This window comes from Alexandromys fortis, unplaced genomic scaffold (assembly GCF_014885135.2).
Source record: "Alexandromys fortis isolate MF-2015 unplaced genomic scaffold, M_Fortis_MF-2015_v1.1 scaffold_93, whole genome shotgun sequence".
NCBI classification, from domain to species: Eukaryota; Metazoa; Chordata; class Mammalia; order Rodentia; family Cricetidae; genus Alexandromys; species Alexandromys fortis.
In genome coordinates, this window is record NW_026067970.1 from 5,692,516 (window position 1) to 5,716,829 (window position 24,314).

The 24,314-nt window shown below is 47.4% G+C and overlaps 1 protein-coding gene across 7 annotated transcripts in view; it reads right to left on the reverse strand.

The window, feature by feature from the left end:
* Nucleotides 1-6,159: 6,159 nt before the first annotated feature.
* The window catches only part of Nod1 (nucleotide binding oligomerization domain containing 1), a 55,222-nt gene continuing 37,067 nt past the window's right edge, over nucleotides 6,160-24,314 (reverse strand). For all 7 annotated transcript variants that reach the window (XM_050155502.1, XM_050155499.1, XM_050155501.1 and 4 more), the window contains 8 exons: nucleotides 23,758-23,841; nucleotides 22,610-22,693; nucleotides 21,855-21,938; nucleotides 18,862-18,945; nucleotides 18,027-18,110; nucleotides 14,835-14,918; nucleotides 10,432-10,515; nucleotides 6,160-7,250 (listed from right to left, as the gene is read on the reverse strand). In XM_050155502.1, the coding sequence (XP_050011459.1) occupies nucleotides 7,178-7,250; nucleotides 10,432-10,515; nucleotides 14,835-14,918; nucleotides 18,027-18,110; nucleotides 18,862-18,945; nucleotides 21,855-21,938; nucleotides 22,610-22,693; nucleotides 23,758-23,841 (661 nt within the window). In that variant the 3' untranslated portion in view covers nucleotides 6,160-7,177. The remainder of the gene's footprint in view (nucleotides 7,251-10,431; nucleotides 10,516-14,834; nucleotides 14,919-18,026; nucleotides 18,111-18,861; nucleotides 18,946-21,854; nucleotides 21,939-22,609; nucleotides 22,694-23,757; nucleotides 23,842-24,314) is intronic.

A 24,314-nucleotide genomic window follows, 5' to 3' on the forward strand; every position in this document is an offset into this window, starting at 1 on the left:
AATACTCCAGTTAGGACTTGATCATAATCCTAAATTTTCTTTAGGTCCCTATAAGATTATCAGGGCCTCCAATCAGTAGGAAATTGCTTAGAAAACTATGCTTCACATTCCCAAAAAATGGATTGTGGATGTTTGCCTTTGTTTAGAGTGTTAGTTACAAGTTGTTAATGATAATAGTCAGGAAAAAAGTTAAATAATGGAGATTAAATTTAGAGTTCTTGTTTTGAAAAGTAGAAAAGGTAAAGTGCTGTGGGAGAATGCTCTTGTACTCTGTAAAGATTTGTCACTTGTATTGGTTTAATAAAATGCTGATTAATCAATAGCTAGGAAGGAAGTATAGGTGGGGCACCAGACTAGGAGAATTCTGGGAAGAGGAAAGGCTCAGTCTGCAGTCACCACCCAGATGCAGAAGAAGCAAGATGAAAATGCTGCACTGAGAAAAGATACCAAGTCATGTGGCTAAACATAGATAAAAATTAGGGGTTAATTTAAGTTGTAAGAGCTAGATAATAATAAGCCTGAGCTAAGAGGTCAAGCTGTTTATAATTAATATAAGCCTCTTTGTGTTTCTTTGGGACTGGGAGGGACAGAAACTTCCATCTACACCAAGAGGCAAGGGCACAGAGCTTTGCCCTTCCATGGAAACACCATTGGCATTACATTCTATTGTTCTCTTGTTTTCTGTACTTCTAAATCATTCCTCACACCCCTAACATGGATAAGAAATAAAATTTATAACAAGAGCCTTTGTTTCAAGGAGAGCAGACCCTTTTGTTTGTCCCAGTCACCTGGCTAGCTCACACCCAAAATATCTACACAGAAACTGTATTAATTAAATTACTGTTTGGCCCATTGGTTCTAACTTCTTATTGGCTAACTCTTACATCTTAATTTAACACATTTCTATTAGCCTGTGTAGTGCCACGTGACTGTGGCTTACCGGCAAGATTCTAACCAGCATCTGTCTCAGACAGAAGATTCATGGCATCTCTCACTCTGCCCTTCTTCCCAGCATTCAGTTCTGTCTTCTCCGCCTACCTAAGTTCTGCCCTATCAGGCCCAAAGCAGTTTCTTTATTCATTAACCAATGAAAACAAGATAGGAACAGAAAAACCTCCTACACCAAGCCTTGACCATCCCACTCCAAAGAAATAACTTAAAGATTTCCAGTTCTACCAAAACATTGTCTGCTGTGATCACCAGCTCTATAACCATTCTGAAAACATGAATGTCTAATCATTAGGATGTGATTGAGTTCTCCAATTCTATACAGCACAAATGGTAGTTGTTAAGAGCATAACAATGTGGGAGAAATGTTTTATTAAAAGAACAACAGACATAGGGTGTGGTTACATACACCTTTAATCCCAGCGCTTTGGAGGCAGAGGCAGACAGATTTCTGTGAGTTCAAGGTTAACCTGGTCTACATAGCTAGGTGCAGGTCAGCCAGAGTTACATAAAAAGAACTGCAGGCATGCGCCATGATTGGAACAGTGAAAACAGGGTTCAGGAGTCAGTGAGGTGGCTCAATGGGTAAAGATACCAACTGACAAGCCTGATGACTTGAGTTCCATTCTTGGTGCCCACATGATGGAAGAGAATAGCTAACACACCAACACATGAAGTCATTTTCTGACCTCCAGATATATGCTGTGGTATGCATGTACACTGACCACACACACAAAAAATAAACAATTTTTTTAATCCTAAAGATATTAATGCAAAGTGTAGAAGATTATTGCAAAAGCTTAAATAGCTGTAGTTATTATCTTGGTCTGGTATGAAGTGTACCCCATAAAATTATGTGTTGAAGACTTAGTTCTAATGTGGCAGATCTACTAACTGAGGTGATTGGATGATAAGAGTTGTAGTAGACTTGTAGCTCAATGGACAGTTGGGAAATGGTGCACACTGGGACACGTGCCTTCATCGCTGGCCTCTGGGTCTCTCTGTGCACACTGGGACCCAGGCCTTCATCCCTGGCCTCTGGGTCTCTGTGGACACTGGGACACAGGCCTTCATCCCTAGCCTCTGGGTCTCTCTGCTCCATGGCTAGGAGGTAAACAGCCTCCTCTGCCACGTATGTCTAAGGCACCCATCCAGCCAATCTTGGTCTGACACCTCCAAGATCATGAGCCCAAATTGTCCCTTTATACTGAACTTCTCAGGTATTTGGTCAAAGCAACAGAAAAGGAACGCAATAATGTGCGGTATTTTAAAATGTTCAACATGATAAGGTCGGTTTTAACAAAAACAAGTGTGCTGTGAGTGAAGGAACTCCAGTCAGCCCAGGCCTGGCAAACATGGCTCTGGTAGGCCTTGCCCTTCTCCCCCATTGCCTCTGAAAACCATTAGATTACATTCCTGAAGCTAGCTGCCAAGATTCATCCCACAAAGGCCACTTTCTACTCCTGAGGCTGACGAACAAGATCCTGCCATCAAAGTCAAAAGCCCCCTTAGGCTCACCTATTAACCTGCCCAGTTAAAATTAAACACCTCATCCTAACACTGGGTTTCCTATCTTACTTTATAAACTGCCATTTATCCATGGGCCACATCTGTCTCCTCTATCCAGAGGCCGTCCTTTGTCTTTGCTGCCCCCCAACCCCTACTGGGACAAATAACTCTGCCCTTGTTCCCTTCCCCTTCTTTTATCTCCTGTCTTTGTCTCTTATTCCCCTACTTCTGTCCCTCTGGGGCAAATAAATTCTCTCTATGCTGAGGATTTGGTCTTGGGGCATCCTGAGCTGACTCTGAGGTTCCCTACAGTGAGAGAGCAAACAATTAAGGGAAATCATGAGGCATTTTGATACATACCAACTCAAAGGAGTAGTCAAGTAATTAAGAGGGGAACTGCATGCTTGTTTAGCATCCTCGTTTTCCTAAGCTGGTTGTGGGTGAGGTTCCTTCCATCTCAGTTGATGAGAACAGCAATGGGATGCCCCCCACACCCATGCAACTTTATTACAGGATGCTTTTTGCTGTCTGCGTGATTGTGAGCATGTCTTCGCCTCCTCTGGAGCTAATCACATGCTACTGAAATGCTCTGTAGAGCTGGATAATGGCCATGGTTTTACCTCTCAGCACCATAGCAAGGTTTTGTTTGTTTCTGTCAACTAGGTAGGTATTTCGTTACCAGAAACTACCACATGTGCCACATCTGGAAATGAACTAAAAATATTAATGTTTCTTCCTGGTTAAGTAGTGCTAACTTCCCAACATTGTCACAGAACACCAGGAAGCAAGTAACTTAGAGAAGAAATGTTCAACTCAGTTCACTGTTTCAACTCACGGTCCCTTGGCTCTGTCTATGGGCTTGGGTGAGGCAGGAAGTCATGGCAGAAGGGTGGGGAGGAGGAAAGCTGCTCTCTTCAGGGTGGCCAGGAAGCAGTGACAATAAGGGAGCAAGTGAGTGACAGCTAGGGAACAAGAAACACCCTCTCCAGGGCATGCCTCCATTGACCTAAAAATAGACCCCAACTGAGTTTTATACCTTCTTCCAATAACACATCAGTAAATTAACCCTTCAATGAGGTCAGATCATCCATTGCACAATTACTTTTCCAAAGCACCAGCTTTGGGACTTTTCCATATTGAGGACCAAATCTTCAACACATCAACACTGGGGGGATTATTTCAAAATGAAGCCATAGCAGAACCTGAAAGGGTCTGAGTCTGCACTGTAGTACCAGCTCCGACCCTGCTCTTACTCCTGCAGTGGAGACATGGCAACCAGCCATGCTCGGCAAGTCCACCCGTGCCCGGCAAGTCCACCTGTGGACCGCAGTGCCTTTCAGGGACTCTGGTGAGGACTAGCTGCTGTCTTCATTGGCAGAGCTAGAGGATTGTAAGAAGCATGATGCCCAATATTGTTGGGGAGGGGATGAGAAGCTGACTGTCCTGTTTGACCTTGCTAGGAGGTTCCCTCAGCCTGAGGGAGAAGAAACAAGTGGGGAGTCCACTTGACTGAGAGTGAGGAATGCAGGCTTGTGGGGGCTAGTGCCATAGAGTGGGGACCCTGTGCCAGCGCTGCTGGCTTCCTTCCTCCCTTCCCCCTCTGAACAGTTACACTCCTCAGTTACAACTCTTGGGTTCTCCCTTTTCAAGGAGGAAATCAAGATTCCAACAGTCTTATACCCAGCCCACAGCCACAGGCAGGCCGTGGCAGAGTGAGGCATGCCATGAAGCTAATTCTACTCAGGTGTGTTGTAGAAGGCTGCTTGTTCATTTCCCGGCTGCAAAGACTCCTGAAAATAATCACACAGAAACTGCATTATTTAAATCACTGCTCGGCCAATCACTTAAGTGTATTGCTAGCTAGCTCTTATATCTTTGGTTAACCCATTTCTATTATTTTATATTTTACCACAAGGCTCGTGGCCTACAGGCAAGGTTTCAACTGTCAGCTCGCCTCTTTCCCCTCTGGCAACTCCATGGCATCTCCTGACTCCGCCTTCTTTCTCCCAGCATTCAGTTTAGTGTCCCCCCCCCAGCTCTATCACAGACCAAGGCAGTTTCTTTATTCATTAACCAATAAAAGCAACACGCATACAGAAGGACTTCCCACACCACAGGTGTGTAGTGGTTTACATGATTTTTCAAAGTATTATCCAGGGTGGGAAGATAACTCAGTCACTTACCTTTAAGCATGAGGACCTGAGGGTGACCCCCACAACTTATATTTAAAAGAATAGCCAGGTATGGTGGCAAGCAGAGGTCCCTACAAGCCATTGGCTCCCAGCCTAGCCTATTCAGTGAGATCCAGGCCAATGAGATACCTTGTCTCAAAAACAAGGTGGATAACACATGAGGAACAAGTCCTCAGACTTCTATATTCATGCAAGCACACACATACGTATGTATACGTGCGCGCGCACACACACACACACACACCAAATAGATAAATAAATATTTTTTAAGAAGAGAAAAGTTCCAGATCAGCTCAGATATGTCATGATAGCAGCTATGAATGGTAGGAACTGTGTTTTTTTTCCTCCCAAATCAGCCAGGGCATCCTACAAAAATAAATTATATTCAAAATTCATATAGAAAAATTTCATTTGGAAGGGAAATAAATGCCAGGGATGAAACCCAGGCTTTGCACCTCCTAGGCAAGTCCTCTTCCCTGTAGCCCAGGCTGGCCTTGAACTAATGGCCCTGCCTTAGCCTCTTCACACCTAGGATTACAGGGGTGGGCCACTGGAAGACCCGTTTTCTTTTCCTTTGGCTATGTGGAGCCTCTGCCTACCTGTAGGCCCAAAGCCTCTGCTATAAAGCAGGGAGCTACTTTCGGTTTCTGAGAAAGCAGAGCCCGCCTCTTGCCACCAGGAGGACTGAATGAAGTGTGATAGACTTGCTATCCAAACCCACACTCATGCCCAGCCACCCCAGGCCACAGTTCTGATAGCCGCAAGGACAATAATGAGAACGTTTTAGCCTCTCAAGGGTTTCACTTTGACTGTTGATAAATCTGTGCTTTGTCCCGGAGAAGTTCTTGTAAGACGTGGGGAGTGTGCGGCACATTGCAAGCGTCATTGACCCGTGGCATGATGCTATTTCCTGTGTTTCTGGTAGATTCCTCCCAGTCTGGCTAGGGGAACGTTGCCACGCCGGAGGGTGATTATTCGGTGAATATCGGGGCCTGTAGTGGAGAGGGTGGGGATCCCCACAGTAGTGCTTTTAAAAGTTCCTTAAGGGAACTGCCCTGATGGGATTGGGGTTGTCAACCCCTACAGTGTTCCCCCTAGCTTCCTCAACTGCACCCTCCCTTTCAAAACTACACAAATTCTGGGACCAAAAAGATGAAGTCAGAGGGTCCCCTGAACTGTCTCTTGCTACCGCTATTGACTCAGAGCCTCTTGCTGTAAGCTCCCCTGGCCTTCCATCCAGCCGTGAGCCCCTGGAGACAGCTGGCCTACAGGAGCCACTGTGCTTTCGTGAAGGTGTGAAATGGGGCCTGTTCCACCCCGACACGCCCATGTGTCAGGAACAGGGTAGAGCGACCTTGGATGCTGCCTCCACCTTTCTTGTCCCTTGGTGACACCTCTGCTGTATAGCATGACTCCCCAGGACCCCCACTGCAGTGAGCCAGGCTGCGGTGTTCCCTCCAGACAGCGTCCCTTCAGAAAACCCCCAGACTTAGCCACTAGAAATAGCGAGTATTTTCAGTATTTTATTAACAAATGAGGTGGTAAAAGAACGTGTTATTTGGCAACATCCCCAACCGTCCCACCTTGCTGGGCATCCCCACATGCCCACCGTGGTGGTGGGTATCTGCCATGCTTTGCTGGTTGAGCTATCAGCCGGCTCCTTGAGTCTTGGCTGTGCTCAGTCACCCTCCAACTGCTGAAGACATGACCATACTTCCTGCTCACAGGCAAGAGAGAGAGTTTTGCTTGAGATCACAGGACCATCGAGGCAAGTCCTGCTGCTGTGGAGGATGGGAACTGATTCCCCCCCCCCCGAGGGGTCAGGTTGAGATGGGGGAAACCTCTAGGCGGGACCTCAGTATTCTTTAAGGCCTAGAGTTCCTCTGAGATGGATCTACAGGGCATCCTCTGATTCCCATTTGCAGCCAGGGAGAATCCAGAACGGAAACCAAAGTCTGTGATGAGCCCTTGACAACCAGCTTGCTGGGGGCCCTTGAATGAGCCCTCCCCACGGTGGACCTACTTCAATAACCACAGCTAGGGGGAAGGAACGGATCTGTACAGTGGAAGGGGGTACTGAGCAGAGGAAGGAGCTTTCAAGATAACTGTGTGGTCACCAGGTGCCTTCTTTGCGAAAAGCTGCTGTCGGCTCTGCCCAAGTTCCCAGCTCTTTCCTGAAGGTGCCATCAGTCCCGTGAATCCTGCAAGCAGGCATCTGTGGGAGCTGAGGCTGGTCCCCTGCTTCCCATCCTTTCATCTTCAGACACTGTTGTGGCTATGCAGGGGAACCTCTTTGTATAGAAAACCCTGCTGGTTTTGAGTGATGACAGTGGCTCCTAAGATACTCTACGTCTGCACAGTCCCAGCCATGGCTTGGGCACTGCCAGTCTGAGCATCTGCAGGGGAGGTGCCTCCTAACAGTCCCCTTGCTGCAGGCCCTGCACAGCGTCCCGTGTCTCTGCTGACTGCGCAGTGCTGTCTGTGACCAGGGAGCAACCTAGGTCAAAGGTCCAGCCCAGGAGAGTCCATCAGAAACAGATGATCCGCTTCTCACTCTCAAAGACTTTGGCCTCCTCAGGCTTAATTAAGTTTCCGTTGAGACTAGTGAAAGGAGAAAAAGCAAACTTTACACGAAGTGTTATAGAATAGCATCCATCCTGCCCCAGTAAGGGACTCCATACATTGTGTGCGTCATACAACCCTGAATTAAAAAGCACACCCGATGTTAATACCAGCCTTTCCCTGCCACCCTTCCTCTGTTTACTACACCCCACAGGGCTCACTAGCAGCCTCTAGAAGCCTGAGTTTAGTGACACTTTCGGGTCTTCTGAGCCTTCACAGAATTTCAGCTGTCTTGACTTCTTCCTCCCTGCGGCACTGTGTCCTCTCTCAGGTGGACACCTTAGACTCTTCATCTTTCTCCTGTCTCTGGGTACTTGTTCTTGGCCTGCTCTCTCATGCCCTCCAAGGCTGGGGACCAGCTGGGCCCTAGGTTCCTGGCCTCTGTCTTGCCACAGCCGGGTCAGTTAGGCAAGCTTCCTCTTGACACCTTTCTCTGGATGTCTCCACACAGTCCAACGTTGCCACAGCAGCCCAGAGGCCCCAGCTCACTAAAGAGTCCCTCCCTTCATTCAGTTGGGTCAGAACCCCGAGGCCCCTCTGCGGTCCTAATTCCCCCACAGCTCTCTGAGTGCCCAGGCCCTTCTGTGGACCCAGCAGGGTCTTACTGACTGCTCTAGGAGATGTGCTCAGGCTGACCACATCCTCTTCCTGCTTCATGCCCGTCACCAGCTTTCCCCTGCTGCCAGTATAAAGGTCAAAATTCATGATCTGACCCCGAGACCTTTCAGGCCTAGGCTCTGCCTATCTCCTCAGCCCCCAGGGGCCCCCTCTTCCACACCCACGGAGTCTATGGCACACTAGCTTACTGTGGAGTTCTTTTTTTAAAAAAAAAATTTATTTATTATGTATACAATATTCTGTCTGCATGTATGCCTGTAGTCCAGAAGAGGGCAGCAGACCTCATTACAGATGGTTGTGAGCCACCATGTGGTTGCTGGAAATTGAACTCAGGACCTTTGCAAGAACAGGCAATGCTCTTAACCCCTATGCCATCTCTCCAGCCCCCTACTGTGGAGTTCTTTAGTAGTGTATTTTCTGGTTGCTGTGACAAAGGCAACTGAGGAAGAAAGGGTTTATCTCAAAATGCAATTTGAGGGAGGAATGGCAGAAAAGCCAAGGTGACTTGTCACAGTCAGGAAGAGTGAGAGATGAGCGCTGACCCTCTGCTCGCTCTTTCTCATCTATCTATCTATCTATCTATCTATCTATCTATCTATCTATCTATCTATCATCTTCTATCATCTATCTAACTATCATCTATCTATCTATCTTCTATCATCTATCTATCTATCATCCATCTATATATCTATCTCTACCTCTATTCAGTCTGAGGCCCCAGCACACAGAATGGTGCCATCCACATTTAGCATGGGTTTCTCCATATCAGTTAACTCAATCAAAACTTCCTCACAGACATACCCAGAGATTTCCCTTATAGGTGATTCTAGATCCTTTTAATATTAATCACCATGCAGGGTCCCATTATGTAGACCAGGCTGACCATGATGCTTCTGCCTCAGTCTCCCTCGAGATCAGGCTAGCCTCAGACTCCCATAGAGCTGAGTGCTGATAAATGCATGTACCATCATATCTGGCTGCTTGTAGTTCTTGGTGGACACTTTCTCAAACCCTGGGCATTTGTGTGTGCCCTTCTCTAGCATGTAGCACTTTGAGACCCACCCCAACCTTCCAACTTCCATTCATCCTTGACGGCTTAGTCTAAAGTTTCTTCCTTAGGAGGTCTGCCCTGTGTCCAGCTCCCCCCTGGCCTTGCCTGATCCTGCAGCCTTTGCGGTAACACTTGGTTATTTCCCCTTCTGTGCTCCTTTCTGATCTCAGAGTGAGCCCATGAGGCACTTCACACGCGTTCATCATTGGAGTCTTAGCAGCAGCCCAAGGCGGGCGTTCAAGTTCATGTTACTCAATGACAGATGGAGACATTGCTCAAGTGCCTGGTAGTATCAGGAGGCAAACCTGATCCTAAGGCCCTCAGTCAGGACTGCCTCACAGAAAGTTTGGCCTCAGCACAAGCACCACAGTATGTTCTGTTGGAGCTGGGCTCTAATCTCTGTGACAGTCTTTTTCATAAACGCTTTGCTGTGTGACCGTGAGTAAGAGCCACATTCTCCATGATGGTCAACACGAAAGGATGTAGAATTACCTAAGAGGCAACAGTCTAGAGCCAGCATTTAAACAGAGTTGTCTACATGCACTCCTCAGGCAAGGTGGGTGAGACCGCTCAGATGCTGCTGGTACCTCATTGCCCTTGGTTTCTGATGTGGTATGCCCTTCTGTATGTTGTGAATATCTTTGGTTAATAAAGAAGCTAATTTGGCCAATAGCCAGGCAGAATAGAGCTAGGTAGGAAATACAAACAGATACAGGGAGAAAAAGGGTGGAGTCAGGGAGATGCCAGCAGCTTCCAGGGAAACAAGAGGTGAGGTAACAAGCCACGAGCCTCGTGGTAAAATATAGAATAATAGAAATAGGTTAATTTAAGTTGTAAGAGATAGTTGATAATAAGCTTGAGCTAATAGATCAGACAGTTTGTAATTAACATTAAGCCTCAGAGTGGTTATTCAGGAACTGGTGCATGAGAGAGAAACCTCCAGTTACGGGTTTCATCTCAAAATAATGCTGGCTGCAGCCCTTGGACTAGTGTGTGATGCAGCGACATTTCCAAGGCCAAGCTAATAACACCTTTCAGGAGCTAATAACTGGGGAGGACTATATCTCAGGAGGTCTTGGGGCTTGAATTTCTCTCCTCACTCACATGGGAGAAAGTGGTTAATGGTATCCACCCCCTGAACTTAGGGCTTGGGCTCCTAGTGAGGCTGCTCCGTAAACCTCAGGGAATCCACAATTGCCTCTGTGTCCCCAACAAGAGTTGGTTCCACTGCTGCCAGCTTCCCTGGATCACACTGGGAGGGAATATTCCAGGCCTGGCTTCCGGGACATATTTCCAGAGCATTCGCGAATACTCAGGGCAAATAAGAGCTTTAAAGAGCTGGGGCCCCTCCAGTTGTGGAACTGCTGCTTCTCCCCACATCATCCTCACAGTCAAGGAGGAAGTGGGATCACTTCAGGCCCCCACGAAGTGATCAGTGGCACTCACTCAGAGACCACGAAATCGGGTGTTGTGACAAGAGCGTGGTCTTACCAAATCTCTGTTATGGTGGTGTTCTTCTGCAGTGCCTCGGCCAGCTGGGCTGTCCCCGTGGCTGTGATGTGATTTTGGATAAGCCTGAAAGGAGAGTACACCTGTGTCAACACAGAAGACTGTGTCCAATCTGAATCCTATGAGGTCAGGGTTAAGGGGTAACAGGATCCCCATAATTCCTCATTGGACTAACAGGGCCTCAGACACACAAGAGCAATGATCAGCACTGAAACTCCTTAATGTTTGCGTTTTACATAGTGATTGTGATATATTGAGACTATACATAGCGTAATTGTCAACAGATACCCATGTGTGTGTGTGTGTGTTCCTGTCCTTCATTGCAGGGATCCCCAGCCCAAAAGGACTGAACAACAAGAGCAATCTGTCTGCCATCTCCTTCCAGATAGTTAGGCAAAGGCAGGGCAGAATTTAAGGTTTTTGCTATTTAAGTTCAGAACTTAAAGTAGCTACCAACTTGTCATCAATTATTTGGGAACCCAAAGACTTGTAAGATGGTGGCAGGTTCTTCCCAACACCTAGAACAGTGGGCAGGGAAGGGGTTTTCTGCTGCTGTTACTCACGGTACCAGTGATAGGGCACTGATACACAGAGTTTCACAGAGGATGTGTGCTGCAGACAGACATGAGTCAAGTCAAGCAAAGTACATGCAAGGCTTTGGGGTAGGCACTGCCCGGAGCCCTGGCCTGCAGCTTAGAGCCCTGGTCTGCAGCCTAGAGCCCTGGCCTGAAGGCTGGAGCCCTGGTCTGTAGTCTGAAGCCCTGGTCTGCAGCCTGAACCTTGGTCTGTAGCAAAGCTTTCACCCAAGCAGAAAATACATTCAGAAAGAGGCAAGGATGTGCATGGACTCTCTGCTTCACCAGGCTGTGGGCATATGAGGCCACTGCTAACCCCAAGTCTTCGAAATTCTGGCTACTAATCCATGAAGGAGCCCCTCCAGGAAGACAAGGGCTCTGCTAGCAGGATGGACGAGGGACTAGGGACAATGGGAGCTAGCCTGCCCACAGAAAGACAGCACAATAAGGTTGTCAGCGACTCTCACCACCCCCGTGTCTGGCTGAAGAGCACTGGCGAGCAAACTGTGTCCCTCACTACGTTTCACCTGTAAGATGGAAAAACTTGGACAGGACTGCCCTGCACGCTTGGTGTGTGTCATTTCAGGAAAAGATAGAGCGCAGTGACCAGAGGCAAAAGCTCTCAGCATTGTATCTTGAGATGCAGAATAAGCTCTAGGCCAGCCTGAGCTATGGAATAAGCACCTGTCTCAAACAAATAAAATAACAAAATATGCGACAAGAGAACAGGAAGAAGCAGCACACCTGGTGTACCAGAGGCAGCTGGCAGAGCTGGGCACATTTGGCTGCCACCACCCCACCTCCAGTGAGAGCAGCATGGCTGTGCACCCCCTCTCTGAGCCTCCCGGGCTCTGCAACCTGGAGGGTCCAGCACCCAGAGATGGGAACAGGGGAAATCTGAAAATTGAAGAGAAAAGGAAGAAAGGAAAAAACCTGGCTTTTCCCAAAAATTCAAATGTAAGGGACTCAGAATAGCTAGAACTGTCTGGAGAGAGAACAAAACTGATTACAGAAGGACGGTGAGGCCAGACATGGTGGTGCATGCCTGTGACCTCAACACTTAGGAGGCTGACACAAGAGGATCTTGAGTTTGAAACAAGACTGGTCCACACAATGAGATTCTGATATAAGAACCGACACATAACATGACAAGCTAGACTCTTCCTGGACGTGTAATCAACTGTTGGACAAGCATGCACTGATGGTCTGAGCTGCTCAGCTGATGCTCCCTCAGAATGGACGTCTATGTGGAGAGGATGAAGACTTCTACCTTATACCACATTCTAAAGTTAACTCAAAATGGGGGATCAGGGAGACGGCAGGTAAGGTGTTGATGCTCAAGCATAAGGACCCGCGTCTAGATTTCTGGCACTCATATAAAAAGAGGATCACTGGGGCTTGTGGGTCCTTGTACAGTCAAATTAGGTTCTATGGAATGTTTTGTCTTAAAAACCAGATAAAACCAGACTCGCTGAACATAGCGAACAATGAGGACCTACTGAGAACTCAAGAACAATGGCAATGGGTTTTTGATCCTACTACGTGTACTGGCTTTGTGGGAGCCTAGGCAGTTTGGAGGCTCACCATACTAGACCTGGATGGAGGTGGGTGGTCCTTGGACTTCCCACAGGGCAGGGAACCCTGATTGCTCTTTGGGCTGGCGAGGGAGGGGGACTTAATTGAGGGAGGGGGAGGGAAATGGGAGGCGGTGGCGGGAAAGAGACAGAAATCTTTAATAAATAAATAAACGGGAAAAAAGTCAGAACCACATAAAAAAAATAAAATGAAGAAGAATCAAGAAAGACACTGGACTTTGACCTCTGATCTCTACACACACACACATGCACACGCACACACACACATGCGCGCACACACACACACACACACACACACACACACCTCAATATGTCCACAACTGTTCACCTAATTTAAGAGAAAAACTTACATATAAATCTTTGTGACCTTGGGTTAGGCAATATTCCATCAAGTAAAATTCCTCAAACATAAACAGCTACAGAAGAGGTGGGCAAATTGGACTTCATCAAAACCAGATCACTATCAGGGACTGGAAAGTCCAGAGGAAGGAGATGATGCCTGCAAACCTATGTACAAAATGTCTAGGACACAGAATGAGGCGTTCTTACAGCTCAACAATAAGCAGAAGAATAACTGGGTTTTTAAACGAGCTAAGGGTGTGGAGATATTCGTCAGTGATAGGTGCCCAGGAAGAGAGAGGTGTGTGAGAAGATGTTCAACACTGTTGGCTCGTGAGGACAATCAAAAGCACAGTGTGTGTTCATACTCACTATACGGCTATACTCCAAGAGGGGCAACAGATCCTCGGGACACGGTGTCAAACTATCCTCTCAATATTTATGTTTGTACCCATAGAAAATGCTGCACTTGGCCTTGGTGAGAGACAATACTTTCGTGGCAGGTGACTCTTAGTGTAGAGTTTATAACTGGTGGGTGACTGCTGAGTGCAGCGGGATGTACATACCATCCCTCCAATGCTTAGGGAGCATTGTGGTCAGGGAGAGCATGAGAGCTGGAAGGTAGAGAGGGGATTGTTTTCTGGACGTGACATGGCTGTCGCACCCATGAACTCGCAGAAGACATGGCAGTCTGCACAAGACAGGGCCAGCAACATTCCATCATGGCTAGGAAAGGGGCTTATGAGATCTATTCCTCCCACAGAAGCTATGGGCAGGAGAACGGGGGCGGGGGGGTATCATATTCTTCAGTGATGCGGTCAGTAGTGCCCAGCTCTAGTAAGTAACCCTCCACTCATGCCCTTGCCAGCAACCATAACGAAACACAGAGGGACACACACACACACACACACACACACACACCTGTGCACACACGCATACAACACAAAAGGAGGAAGACTTAGGAAGAAGAGGAGGAAGAAGAAATTCTCTGTGAAGGAGAAGAACAAAAGAGGATAAATTGGCACTTTGCTCAAAGAACATTTTATATAGGTATGAAATTAAAAATAAATCACATTTTAAAAAGAAAGCAAACAAATCCACTGCAAAAAAAAAAAAAAAGGAGAAGCAAGTTTTGATGGGAATGGGGAGAAAGTTCCCTCAGAAAGTCAAACAAGCTTGCTTGCTAAGCTATCAGCAAGTCGGTGCTTACGTATGTACAGAAGCAAGATGAAAATGCACCATTGCAAAAATATGTGTGTGAACTCTTAGAGAAGCATTAGAATAGTTAGGAAGAAGAAATGGTCCAACATCTATCAACTGGTGATGAGCAAATGCATCTCCATCCCCTGCACGCCTGTCATGCCTGGGCTAACCTTGGGAGCTGTGCTAATGAGCACAGATGAAGGGTCAGGCTCAGTGGCTCCACTTCTATGAAATGCCCACAACTGAGACAAAAGTCAGAAATCTGTCACCAGGGCACAGAGATGGCAGAACAGGGCTTGGGGGAGGACAGCAAACACGGTCTGGACCTACACAGTCACAGCAGTACAACTTTGTGATTTGAGAAACCTCTAAACTTTCTTTTTTTTCTTTTTTTTTTTTTTGGACAGGGTTTCTCTGTGTAGCTCTGGCTGTCCTGAAACTCACTCTGTAGATCAGGGTGGACTGGAACTCACAAAGATCCACTTGCCTCTGCCCCTCCCAAGTGCTGGGATTAAAGTCGTGCACCAACACCACCCAGGAAAAAAAAAATAACAACAGAAGAAAACAAAACAAAACAAAAACCATCTATCGAGGGCGGGATGCTGTGATATGTAGATTTCATCGCAAAGACTGTGCAGGGAAGCAGAGTCCAGGCCCCAGCCCCATGAGTTACCATAAGTGCTTCAGTGTCTGGTTGACTTTCAGCATCTCAGCGAAGCACTCTGCTGCCTCGTCATTAAGTTCATTTTGGGTCAGCCTAGAAGAGAGGAAATGTTGAGTCAGGAGTGCTGATGGACAGATGTTGTTTTGAGTTCACAGAGGCCGTTCAGGGCCTTCCCCCAAGACCTGCATCACATGCTGAGGGCCAGGCTCCCAGTCTACCCTGAAATCCTGCATCATGGCAGGCAGGTAAACTCATATAATGGCACTTGCTCCAGTTAGTCCTTCCCTGAGCTGTTTCCTGCCCACCTTCCTGCAGTGTGGCTGAAACCTTGGATCTTATGGAAGCAAAGGACCCACATGACAAGGAGCCAGTGCCTGCAGGTCAGCCTCCAGGTCAGCCTCCAGCCCCTAAACCGCTGAATGCCACTGGCAGCCCAATGCCCAGGTCACCATGGAGATCTGGGAAAACCCTGCATGGTGAACCATGCTCAGCTGTTCCCTGAAGCTACTGTGAAGGACAAAGACCTCGTGACAAACTCGGGAAGCCTCTCGATTGCTCTGCACCCAGCAGCTGATGGGACAAAGCACTGCCGCTCCCAGATGTCAACAGCAGAGGACCTTCCTGTGCCAATGGGTGAAAGAAGACAGCAGTAGAACTGGCACTGTTTAAAAGATCATTCTTTGATCACATCTACCCCAAACTTAAATATAGTGCACTTGATGAAAGTCATCAGACTAGAAATTCACCCTGATGTTGCAAGATGTTCATCAAAGCAAATAAATAAATAAATATAAAAGTGGCATCTGGCATCTGTAATCCCAACTTCTCAGTAGCAGAGACAGGAGGATTGTGAGTTTGTGGCCGGCCAGCCCGGGTAACTTAATAAGGCTCTATTTCGAAATTTAAAAAAAAAAATTAATTGAAAGGCTGTGAATACAGCTCTTGGCCAACCTGCCCAAAGCCCTGAGCTTGAACCTCAGTGCTGAAAAGGAAAAAGATGTGTAACAGAGGTTTAGGCCTTGCCACACACACTGGGGTATTGTGCTCATGATGCAAAATATGGACTATTCTAGGTGTCTGCCAACAGAAGAAACTGATGAAATAGGAAGCATCCATTCAAAGGTTCAAAGGTGCATTGTGCCTTAGAGACAATAATAGAGAATAAATAAGGAGGCCGTGCTAGGGTGCCCAAGAGACCAACTTGCTGTGGGATGAATCCGCATGCGTGAAAGGTGCAGAAGGACCAATGGCTTGCACTAAAAATTTTGCATTCTTGTCCATGCAGAGCAGTGGCTCTCAACCAGGGTGGTTTAGCTGTCCATGGGCACTTAACAGTGCCTGGAGGAAGACCTTTTGGCCTTCACAATTTGAGGTGCTCCTGGCATCTAACAGGTAGAGGCCAGGGATGCTTCAGTAGACCATCCAATGCTCTGGGCAGCCCCAGCAACAGCCAAAACATCAGCGGCATGGCAGTGAGAGATCCTGACTGGAATGGACAGGTCCAGTATGCAATGCATAGTGAAGAACTGGAATAGACACATGCTACCCTATTTATACACTTACACCTTTATATTTATTTATATATTTATACATATATTTGTATGTATTTGAACATACAAACATCTGGAGAACGGTAGTATTTGAAAATCATGAGAAATCCTTTCTTCCCCTACTTTTCAGATTTTCATCTGCACATTTTTTCTAAAAAGTATATGTTATTTAAAAACACTAACATTTTGGAAGGAAAATCATTAAAAATGAGTTCATGGCAACAGGTTTAGTGTCAGGGCTCTCAAAGAGATGATTTGTGGTACTGTTTGAATCAGACTCTCACGACAAAGGCCAGGCTGGTGTTAAACTTGCAATCCTCCGGCTTCAGCCTTTTGCATGCTGGGACTACAAGTGTTCTCCACTACACTGGGCATAAGATGGGATTTTCAATAACTGTGTGTACTGATGGTAACTTCACCAAGTCTCTGATGTGGCTCAGTGCGCCTGCATCGCCTGCCCTGCGGGGAAAGCTGCGCTTGGACTCATGGATTCCGATTCAGCGGGCCGGAAACGGAACTGTGGAGCCAGCAGGCCAACCTTGCATTTTCTGCTGCTGGCTTGTTGGATCTCTTTTAGAAATTTGCTATCATTGTACCAGGAAAAAAAAAAAGACAAATCATTTTGTTTTTCCTTCCTAACTTGAAACGAAAGTGGTGAGAGTTTGTCCCTTTTGGTCTCTGTTACGTTGACATTTTTATAAATCTGAGCATTGAGAAGGTTCTAGCTAAATTTGTACAGTGTGATTTTTTTAGAATATATATTTTATAAAAGTAAAAAAAAAAAAGAATCACTGAGGAGACAAACTTCTGCATGTTGTGGGGGGAGTTTCCAGCCTGGGTTAATGTGGTAGGTTAATGTAGGTAGATGTGGATGGTATCATCCCATGGGCACAAGCATCACAGCCAATTGGAAGAAAGCAAACTGAGTATCAGTATTTATCTTTCCGAGTCCCGACAGCATCAACAGCTGCTCATGTTTCCGCTGCCCTGCCTTCCTCATCGGGATGGAAGGTAGCCTCAAACTGTGAGCCAGAGTAAATGCCTTCTCTCCTTGAGTTACTTTTATCAGGCATGTTGTCATAGCAACAAGATAAGTAACTAATACTAGGTTAGCAAGATCTAATGGGTACCGGGAGGCAAGAGGATGACACACGGGGTATTGCAACTTGCTCACAAAGAAAGCTAAGGAATAATGAAGGAATAACAAAGGATTAAATGACCTATCAGAAAGGTAGGGGTGACCAAAAGTACCATGGGGGAGGGGAGTTATGGGTAAGATCCATTTAGTAAGCATAAGAATTCCAGGTTTCTAGTGACAGGTCATCTGGGGCACAGAAGCCAAATTGTAGTGAGTGCACATGGTAAGAGGCAGCTGCATGGGTGAAAGCTGTGCAAGACGGGGACATGAGTATTTTTGGACAAGTCCATGAAAGTCAGGCCTGGGTGAGAGCATTTTGAGGGGATTTTGCTGGCACCTTCACAGAAGCTGAGGGTGACAAAGTTCGCTTTGTCCGTGTATTAGTCCTGGGTTTGGGGAAATGGCTGGGGAAAATTTAATTCTCCTTTATAATGGAGACGCGCTTTTCAGTTTAGATTCCAACTTTGGGAATAACAACCCAACCCAACCCTTGGAAATGACTTGAGATGTTACCAGAATATTTTCAGAGTGGTGTTGTGCTTCAGGGCCTGTGCAAGCGTCTTCCCTCCCTCAGGGGAGATGTCATTGGATGCAAGACTAGAAAGAAAAACACAGGGGTTGGGTCACTACAGACACATCCACAGGGGGCCTTGCCTGCAACATTCAGACATCTGGGAGTTCCTGTCTAGACACAGACCCAGGCAGAAAGCAGAGCGCTTGGCCCATAGTAGCCTGGGCTTTGCAGCCTAAGAATGTGAGGGCAGGCTTATGGCTGTTTCTGAAAAGACCAGGTGGAAAACAAAGGCAGAACTCGGGGGTTCGCATATGAGCTGAAGACCAAGGAATCCTGGTGCTCCCAAAGTGGACTGTGCCAGGTTTGTGCATAGGGCATTCATCAGGCAACTCGGATCACCAGAGAGTTTCAGAGGCCCATGAAAAGACCTTGGAAAGTCCTGAACCCCCTTTCCACGGTAGAGCCTGCAATACTCCAAGATTCCAAGGTGCTGGAATCAGGCCACGGTGCTTATGGAAGGCTGTCCATTACCTTAGAAAACGGAAGGGGCAGAAAAGGGGCTAGGGTCCCTCTGGTTTTGTCTGGGCTTTAAAACTGCTCCCAGCCTCCTCCTCCAAGGGTGTCTATCAAGATGGCAGAGGGACTGCAAGTGTCCCAAGTCTCCCTGTTGTTCACTGAGCTAAACACCTCACTGCATGCCTCACACCCACAGAGAAAAACTTGATCAAAAGAAGTCATGTGCCAATCAAACTTGCCCCAGTAGGAAAGCCAGCCACCTCCTCCCAGAAGCCCCTCCCTGGGCCCCGGAAGCCCACCTCTCAGAAGGCATGTTACCTGAGGTTGGCCAGGCTGGGGTGGTCCCTCAATGCGTCTGCGAAGGCTTTTGCCCCTTCATCCCCAATCTGATTGCCCCACATCCTGAAAGCAGAGGCAAGCAATGGACTGTTACACAGCCACATCTCCATCTGACGTCAGCTGCTCCTCTGGATTCACTTTCAGCAGGCAACTGCCAGAGGGGTGACCTTGATCCCAGCCTGCAGCTGCACAAGCAGCCTGCCCTGGGCTCCCAGTTACAGAGAGGCCTGAAAGCAGCAGCAACCTCGAACACAGACAGGCAGATCAGCAGGTTGTGTGGTTTGAGACCAGCCTTTCTGAACTTTGCAAATGCTCTTTGCTGAGACCCTCAGCCAACAATTGCCCTAGAAAGTAACTCCCAGGCTATGCTGGTTTGAAAGGAGGGCTAGCCTCCCACCCTGGGTCAACAGTGGGCAAGCAAAGGGGCCATTGATGATTTTGGCCTCCCAGGAATCCAAGGCCTGGAACTATGGCTAAACCATCTAGCAACCTTCCTTGTATATGGTAAGAATGCTGCCAGCCAGGCCCTGCGTGACACTCGAGTCTCGGTGGCGAGTTAGAACAATGAATGAAGCTGACTTCCCTTTCCAGGCAGACCTCAGTGGAAAAAAATGCTCCCATCAGATGGACCTATAGGAAACTCTGTAGGGCACTTTCTTGATTGATGTGGGAGGGCCCAACCCATTGTGGGCAGTGCCACCCTTGAGCAGGAGATCTTGGGGTGTCTAAGAAGGCAGGCTGAGTGAGCCTGGGGAGCAAGCCAGTAAGCTGCATTCCCCTGTGCTTTCTGCTTGAGTTCCTGCCCTGACTTCCCTCAGCGATAGACTGCGATGGGAAAATGTAAGCCAAACAAACCCTTCCCACCCCAAGCTGATTTGGGCCCATGGTCTTTATCACAACCAACTTAAGACAGCTGTGCAACCCTACATAAACATTAACATGTCTTAGGCCTTAGTTTCCTTCTCTGTCAAATGAAATAATGAGGTCATTCTTCGCAGAGCAGTAAAGAAGATTCTGTGCTTTCACAGACGCGAGCACTGGCCTCTGTCTCCAGGGAGCAGAACAATGTGCCCAGTCCACACACAACAGGGTCTGACCTCTGCAGTAAGGCTCAGCAGGCTGCTTTCAGGCATGGCCTATGAGACCCCGGTTTCCAGTACTTTGCTAAGAAAATATATGCACAATACCAATTGAGTAGCATCAACTGTAAGAAAGTGTCAGACTATGACATGAGACTGTGAAAAATGAAGACAGCATTCAGTCCATGTGGGTTGGTTTCTGCTCTGTAAAAGGAGTAATGGGGGAGAGAGGGAACTGAAAAGCGTTCCCATGCTCTCAAATGTCAGTGGCGATTCTCTTATTTTAAATAGCCCAGGCTGGCCTTGAACTTCATATATAGCTGAGTATGATCTTGAACCATGATCCTCTTGCTTTCACCCTCCAAATTCTGAGATTACAGGCATGTACTATTATATCCAGCTTAAAAGCAATTCTGGAGCCGGGCGATGGTGGTGCACGCCTTTAATCCCAGCACTCGAGAGGCAGAGGCAGGTGGATCTCTGTGAGTTCGAAACCAGCCTGGTCTACAGAGCTAGTTCCCAGGACAGGCTCCAAAGCCACAGAAAAACCCTGTCTCGAAAAACCAAAAAAAAAAAAAAAAAAAGCAATTCTGGAAGACATTTTTTTGTTATTGTTCATATTCCCCATAGTTTCTCAAGAAAACCACCAATGTTCTTTTTTATAATACAGGAAAAATTACATTACCACAAGGAGTTTTTTAACCACCATGAGATACCCCTCCTACCTTTAGGATGTCTGCTGTTAACAAAACGGGGGGAAAAAAAAGTGCTGGCAAAGAAGTGGAGCAAATGGAACCCACGCACACTGCCGGCGGGAGTGTAAAATGAAGCGCTGCTCTAAGGAACATCACGTGCGGCCTCCAAGAAATCAGACAGAAGGAATAGAAAGCTGGTTCTGAGAATAAGAGGACCTGGGTTTGATTCCCAGCACCCATATGGCAGCTCACAATTATCTATAACATTAGTTCCTGGGGATCAGATGCTCCCTTTGTCCTCAGTGACACTAAGCACGTATGTGGAGCACAAACATACATGCAGGCAAAAGACCAATAGCCATAAAAGTTTAGATTAAAAATCATAATGAAAAAAAGAAATCAGAAAGAGAGTCAACATTCTACTGCAACCCAGTAGGACGTTTAAGCACAGAAAATACGAGCAGGATCTAGCAGGGATGTCTGTGTACCCAAGGCCATCAACAGAGTCCACAACCCAGGTGTCCAGTGACAGGAAAACCAATGAGCAAAATGAAATGCAGATATCCTGAGGACAGTCAGTCTGAAAGGAAGGGAACTCTGACATCTGACAATAGGAATGACCCTTGGGGGTGTCACGTAAGTAAAATAAACCATCACCAAAACAACAACAAACCTCTGTGATCTCCTCAACTTTGGATCTGGATGCCTAGGAATGGACAGCCAGAGCGAAGAAGCTCCTTGGAGAAAGATGGTGTTATGGCTGCCTTACATGAATGCACTTAACACTACTGAATTACATAAGTAAACATGGGGAAGGTGGCTGAGTTTATATCATGTAAATTTTACCACAATTTTTAACATTAAAAAAAAGCAAGCTAATCAGAGAATAGTAAATTCTTAAAAACAGGACCAATGACTGGCAACAGTGAACACAGAGAGCCAGGCTCCCGTGTCCCAATCACAATGTCGCTGATTTCTAAATAAGTAAAAGTGTGTGCAGTCCCTGTTGTCACACTTCCCACCCAGTTTTCATGCAGAAGCCATCAGGTGTCTGTGCTGCCAGCCCCAGGGTCCTTGATGTCCAGAAGAGCAGCTAGTGCCCGCGCAGACAGCAGGCTGTATACACCGTGTGTGTGTGTGTGTGTGTGTGTGTGTGTGTGTGTGTGTGTGTGTGTGATAGGGTGTCCCTTCTACTTACCCAACATCAATGATGGAGGTGCTATTCTTCACAGCCAGAGCCACACACTTCCCACCCTCACTTGTTATTCTGTTTTTTCCCAGTCTGCAGAGAGAGACATGCATGGTTAGCCTCTGTATAGGGACTCCACAGTAAGGCCACCCTTCTTCCCGATACTGAGCCCGCCTAAGCCTTTTTGCCAGTGTGATCTTGTTCCTGGCACACATGTATCCATGCCTGGGGTCTCCTCTCAGGGAGGGACCCACAGCCTGGGTTCACCCTATGATGTAGCCCACAATCTCTGCTGATAATCAACCATTGGAGCCTTTCCTGGGATTCTCAGAATGACCCCAGAACTACCACTCTCTTTAGTAGGCTTGAGAATTCCCACATTTATTGACAATGGTCAAAGTAAGTGTTTCCATTACGAAGAGGGCTGGATGATCGTCAGCCTGAAGGGGCATGTCAAGACAATGCCAAGAATCAAGCTCCCCAGGAGAAGAGGATCTTTGTCTGGTATCCCCAAAAGGCCAATAGATACAACCCTTCCTTCCAGCCAGTAGCTAGGGAGATTAAAGAGCTAACTCTCTACTGCCACCAACAGCCAAACCCCACACTGGGCCATGTTTTCTCCACAAGATGAGCACATCTAGACTAGTATGGCCATGGGGCTGGTGAGACCTCTTTATGATGACACTGGAACGGAAAAGGTGACCCAGGTATTGGTAAAGAAAACAAACCTCTAAGGAGTCCCCAGCCCTTCCCCACTTACTTACTTAAGGTGCGTGAGGCCTCTGCATTCGTCCAGGATTTGGGCCACATACCTGGCTCCGATATCAGTGATCTGGTTGTTGTATAAACTTGGAGAGAAAGCACAGCCAGGGGCCTCTGTAAGTCCGGTGTCACCCAAACACCTCCTCCTATAGCGAGTACGCGCTGCCTACTGATTTCCACTGTCTAAGTTGAAAGGGGGAACACACAGAGACCAGAGTTTGGGCTCTGCATCAGCCTGGCTCCAAAGCCAGCTCCCTTGCTTCCCCTCTATGCCAAATCCATACACCTCTTCGCCCCGTGGTGACAGGGAGCATATGCCGTCATGCACAGCCCAGCACACAATGCTCAATAATGCAGCTAGTGGTGATTTAGGTTTTCTGAAGAGTAAAGTCCTATGTCCTTTTCTTTAAATCATTCCTATTAAGTCTTCTCTCCACTACCACTCGGCATGCATAACAGAGGGGACCATGGGACCTTTTGCTTACGTGTCCTCATGATCCAGTGGTCCAGGAATATTCAGCAACGGCTCCAGGGACAAGAGCAGCAGCAGCCATGGGGCCACGTGCCCTCATCTCAACCCCTAAACTCAAAACTCCGTGTGACGTATTTAATAACTGACTTGGGTCTATGGGTGGCCTTTACTTAGCACTACCTGGTTTGAGTATTCATTTATTTTTCTGTAGCACGATTGGAGTATTCAAGGAGGGTTCTACCTAGGACCCTTTGGCTATACCACTACTATTCAATATATATGGTTCTGCCCTGGGCCTAGAAGTAGATCCAAAGTAGTCAAGTCTGATGTATAGACAGGTATTTTAACATCTACAAAACCTATCCCCACATACTTCCTCTTCGTAGCCTCCAAAATAGCTTGCCTGGATTGGGTCCCAGTTTTACAAGTAAGGAAGCTGGGGGCTCCATAAGCATTTTGATTAGCTCCAATTCCACCTAGAACTGAGCCTACCAGTTGAGCCCAGAACAGAACCCGGAGCCACATACATGCCTGTAACCCCAGCATGTGGGAGGCTGAGGCCAGAGGATGCCAGCACTGGCCATGGTTTCTGTCACCAGTGGACCACATGTCTGCCAATTTTCTGATGCTAAGAACTATGACAAGGTAGCAGGCCCAATATCCTCCAGCAAGACTTACCCCAGGAATGTCACGATCTTGTACTTGGTCAGTTCCTCACACAACACCTTCACGCCTGTGTCAGTGATCTGGTTGACGCTGAGTCTAAAACACACCAGTGAAGACAACTGCCAGTCAGAGCCGAGGAACTTCCGAGGAAGTGCTCAGCTTAAGAATCCAGCTGCCTAGGGTCCATGGCCAGCAACAAGGCTGCAGCCCAGCCCTGAAGCCAAAGGGTCACAGAGGCAGCCAGCTACTTCCAGCTGTCTCCAACATCGGCGGCGTTTGGGTGTGACTTCTCCATCCTCTGAGCACAGTGGGGGCGGGTCATGGGGTCTGAAACGTGAGGGACCGCCTTTAGGGATCACTACCACTGGGGGTACCTTCGCATTTTAGGAGTGGAGTAAGGACATGAGCTAACTTACAAAATACAAGGCAGGATAGTCCCCACTAGAACTGACACACCTCAGGTGCGGGAGGAGGCCTGGCATCCTGCTGCCCAGGGAAACAGCTCTTTTAAAGCAGTTCTGGGTTGGAAGTCTCAGGAGGAACTGGCTGCTTTCTGGGCAAGGGCGGGT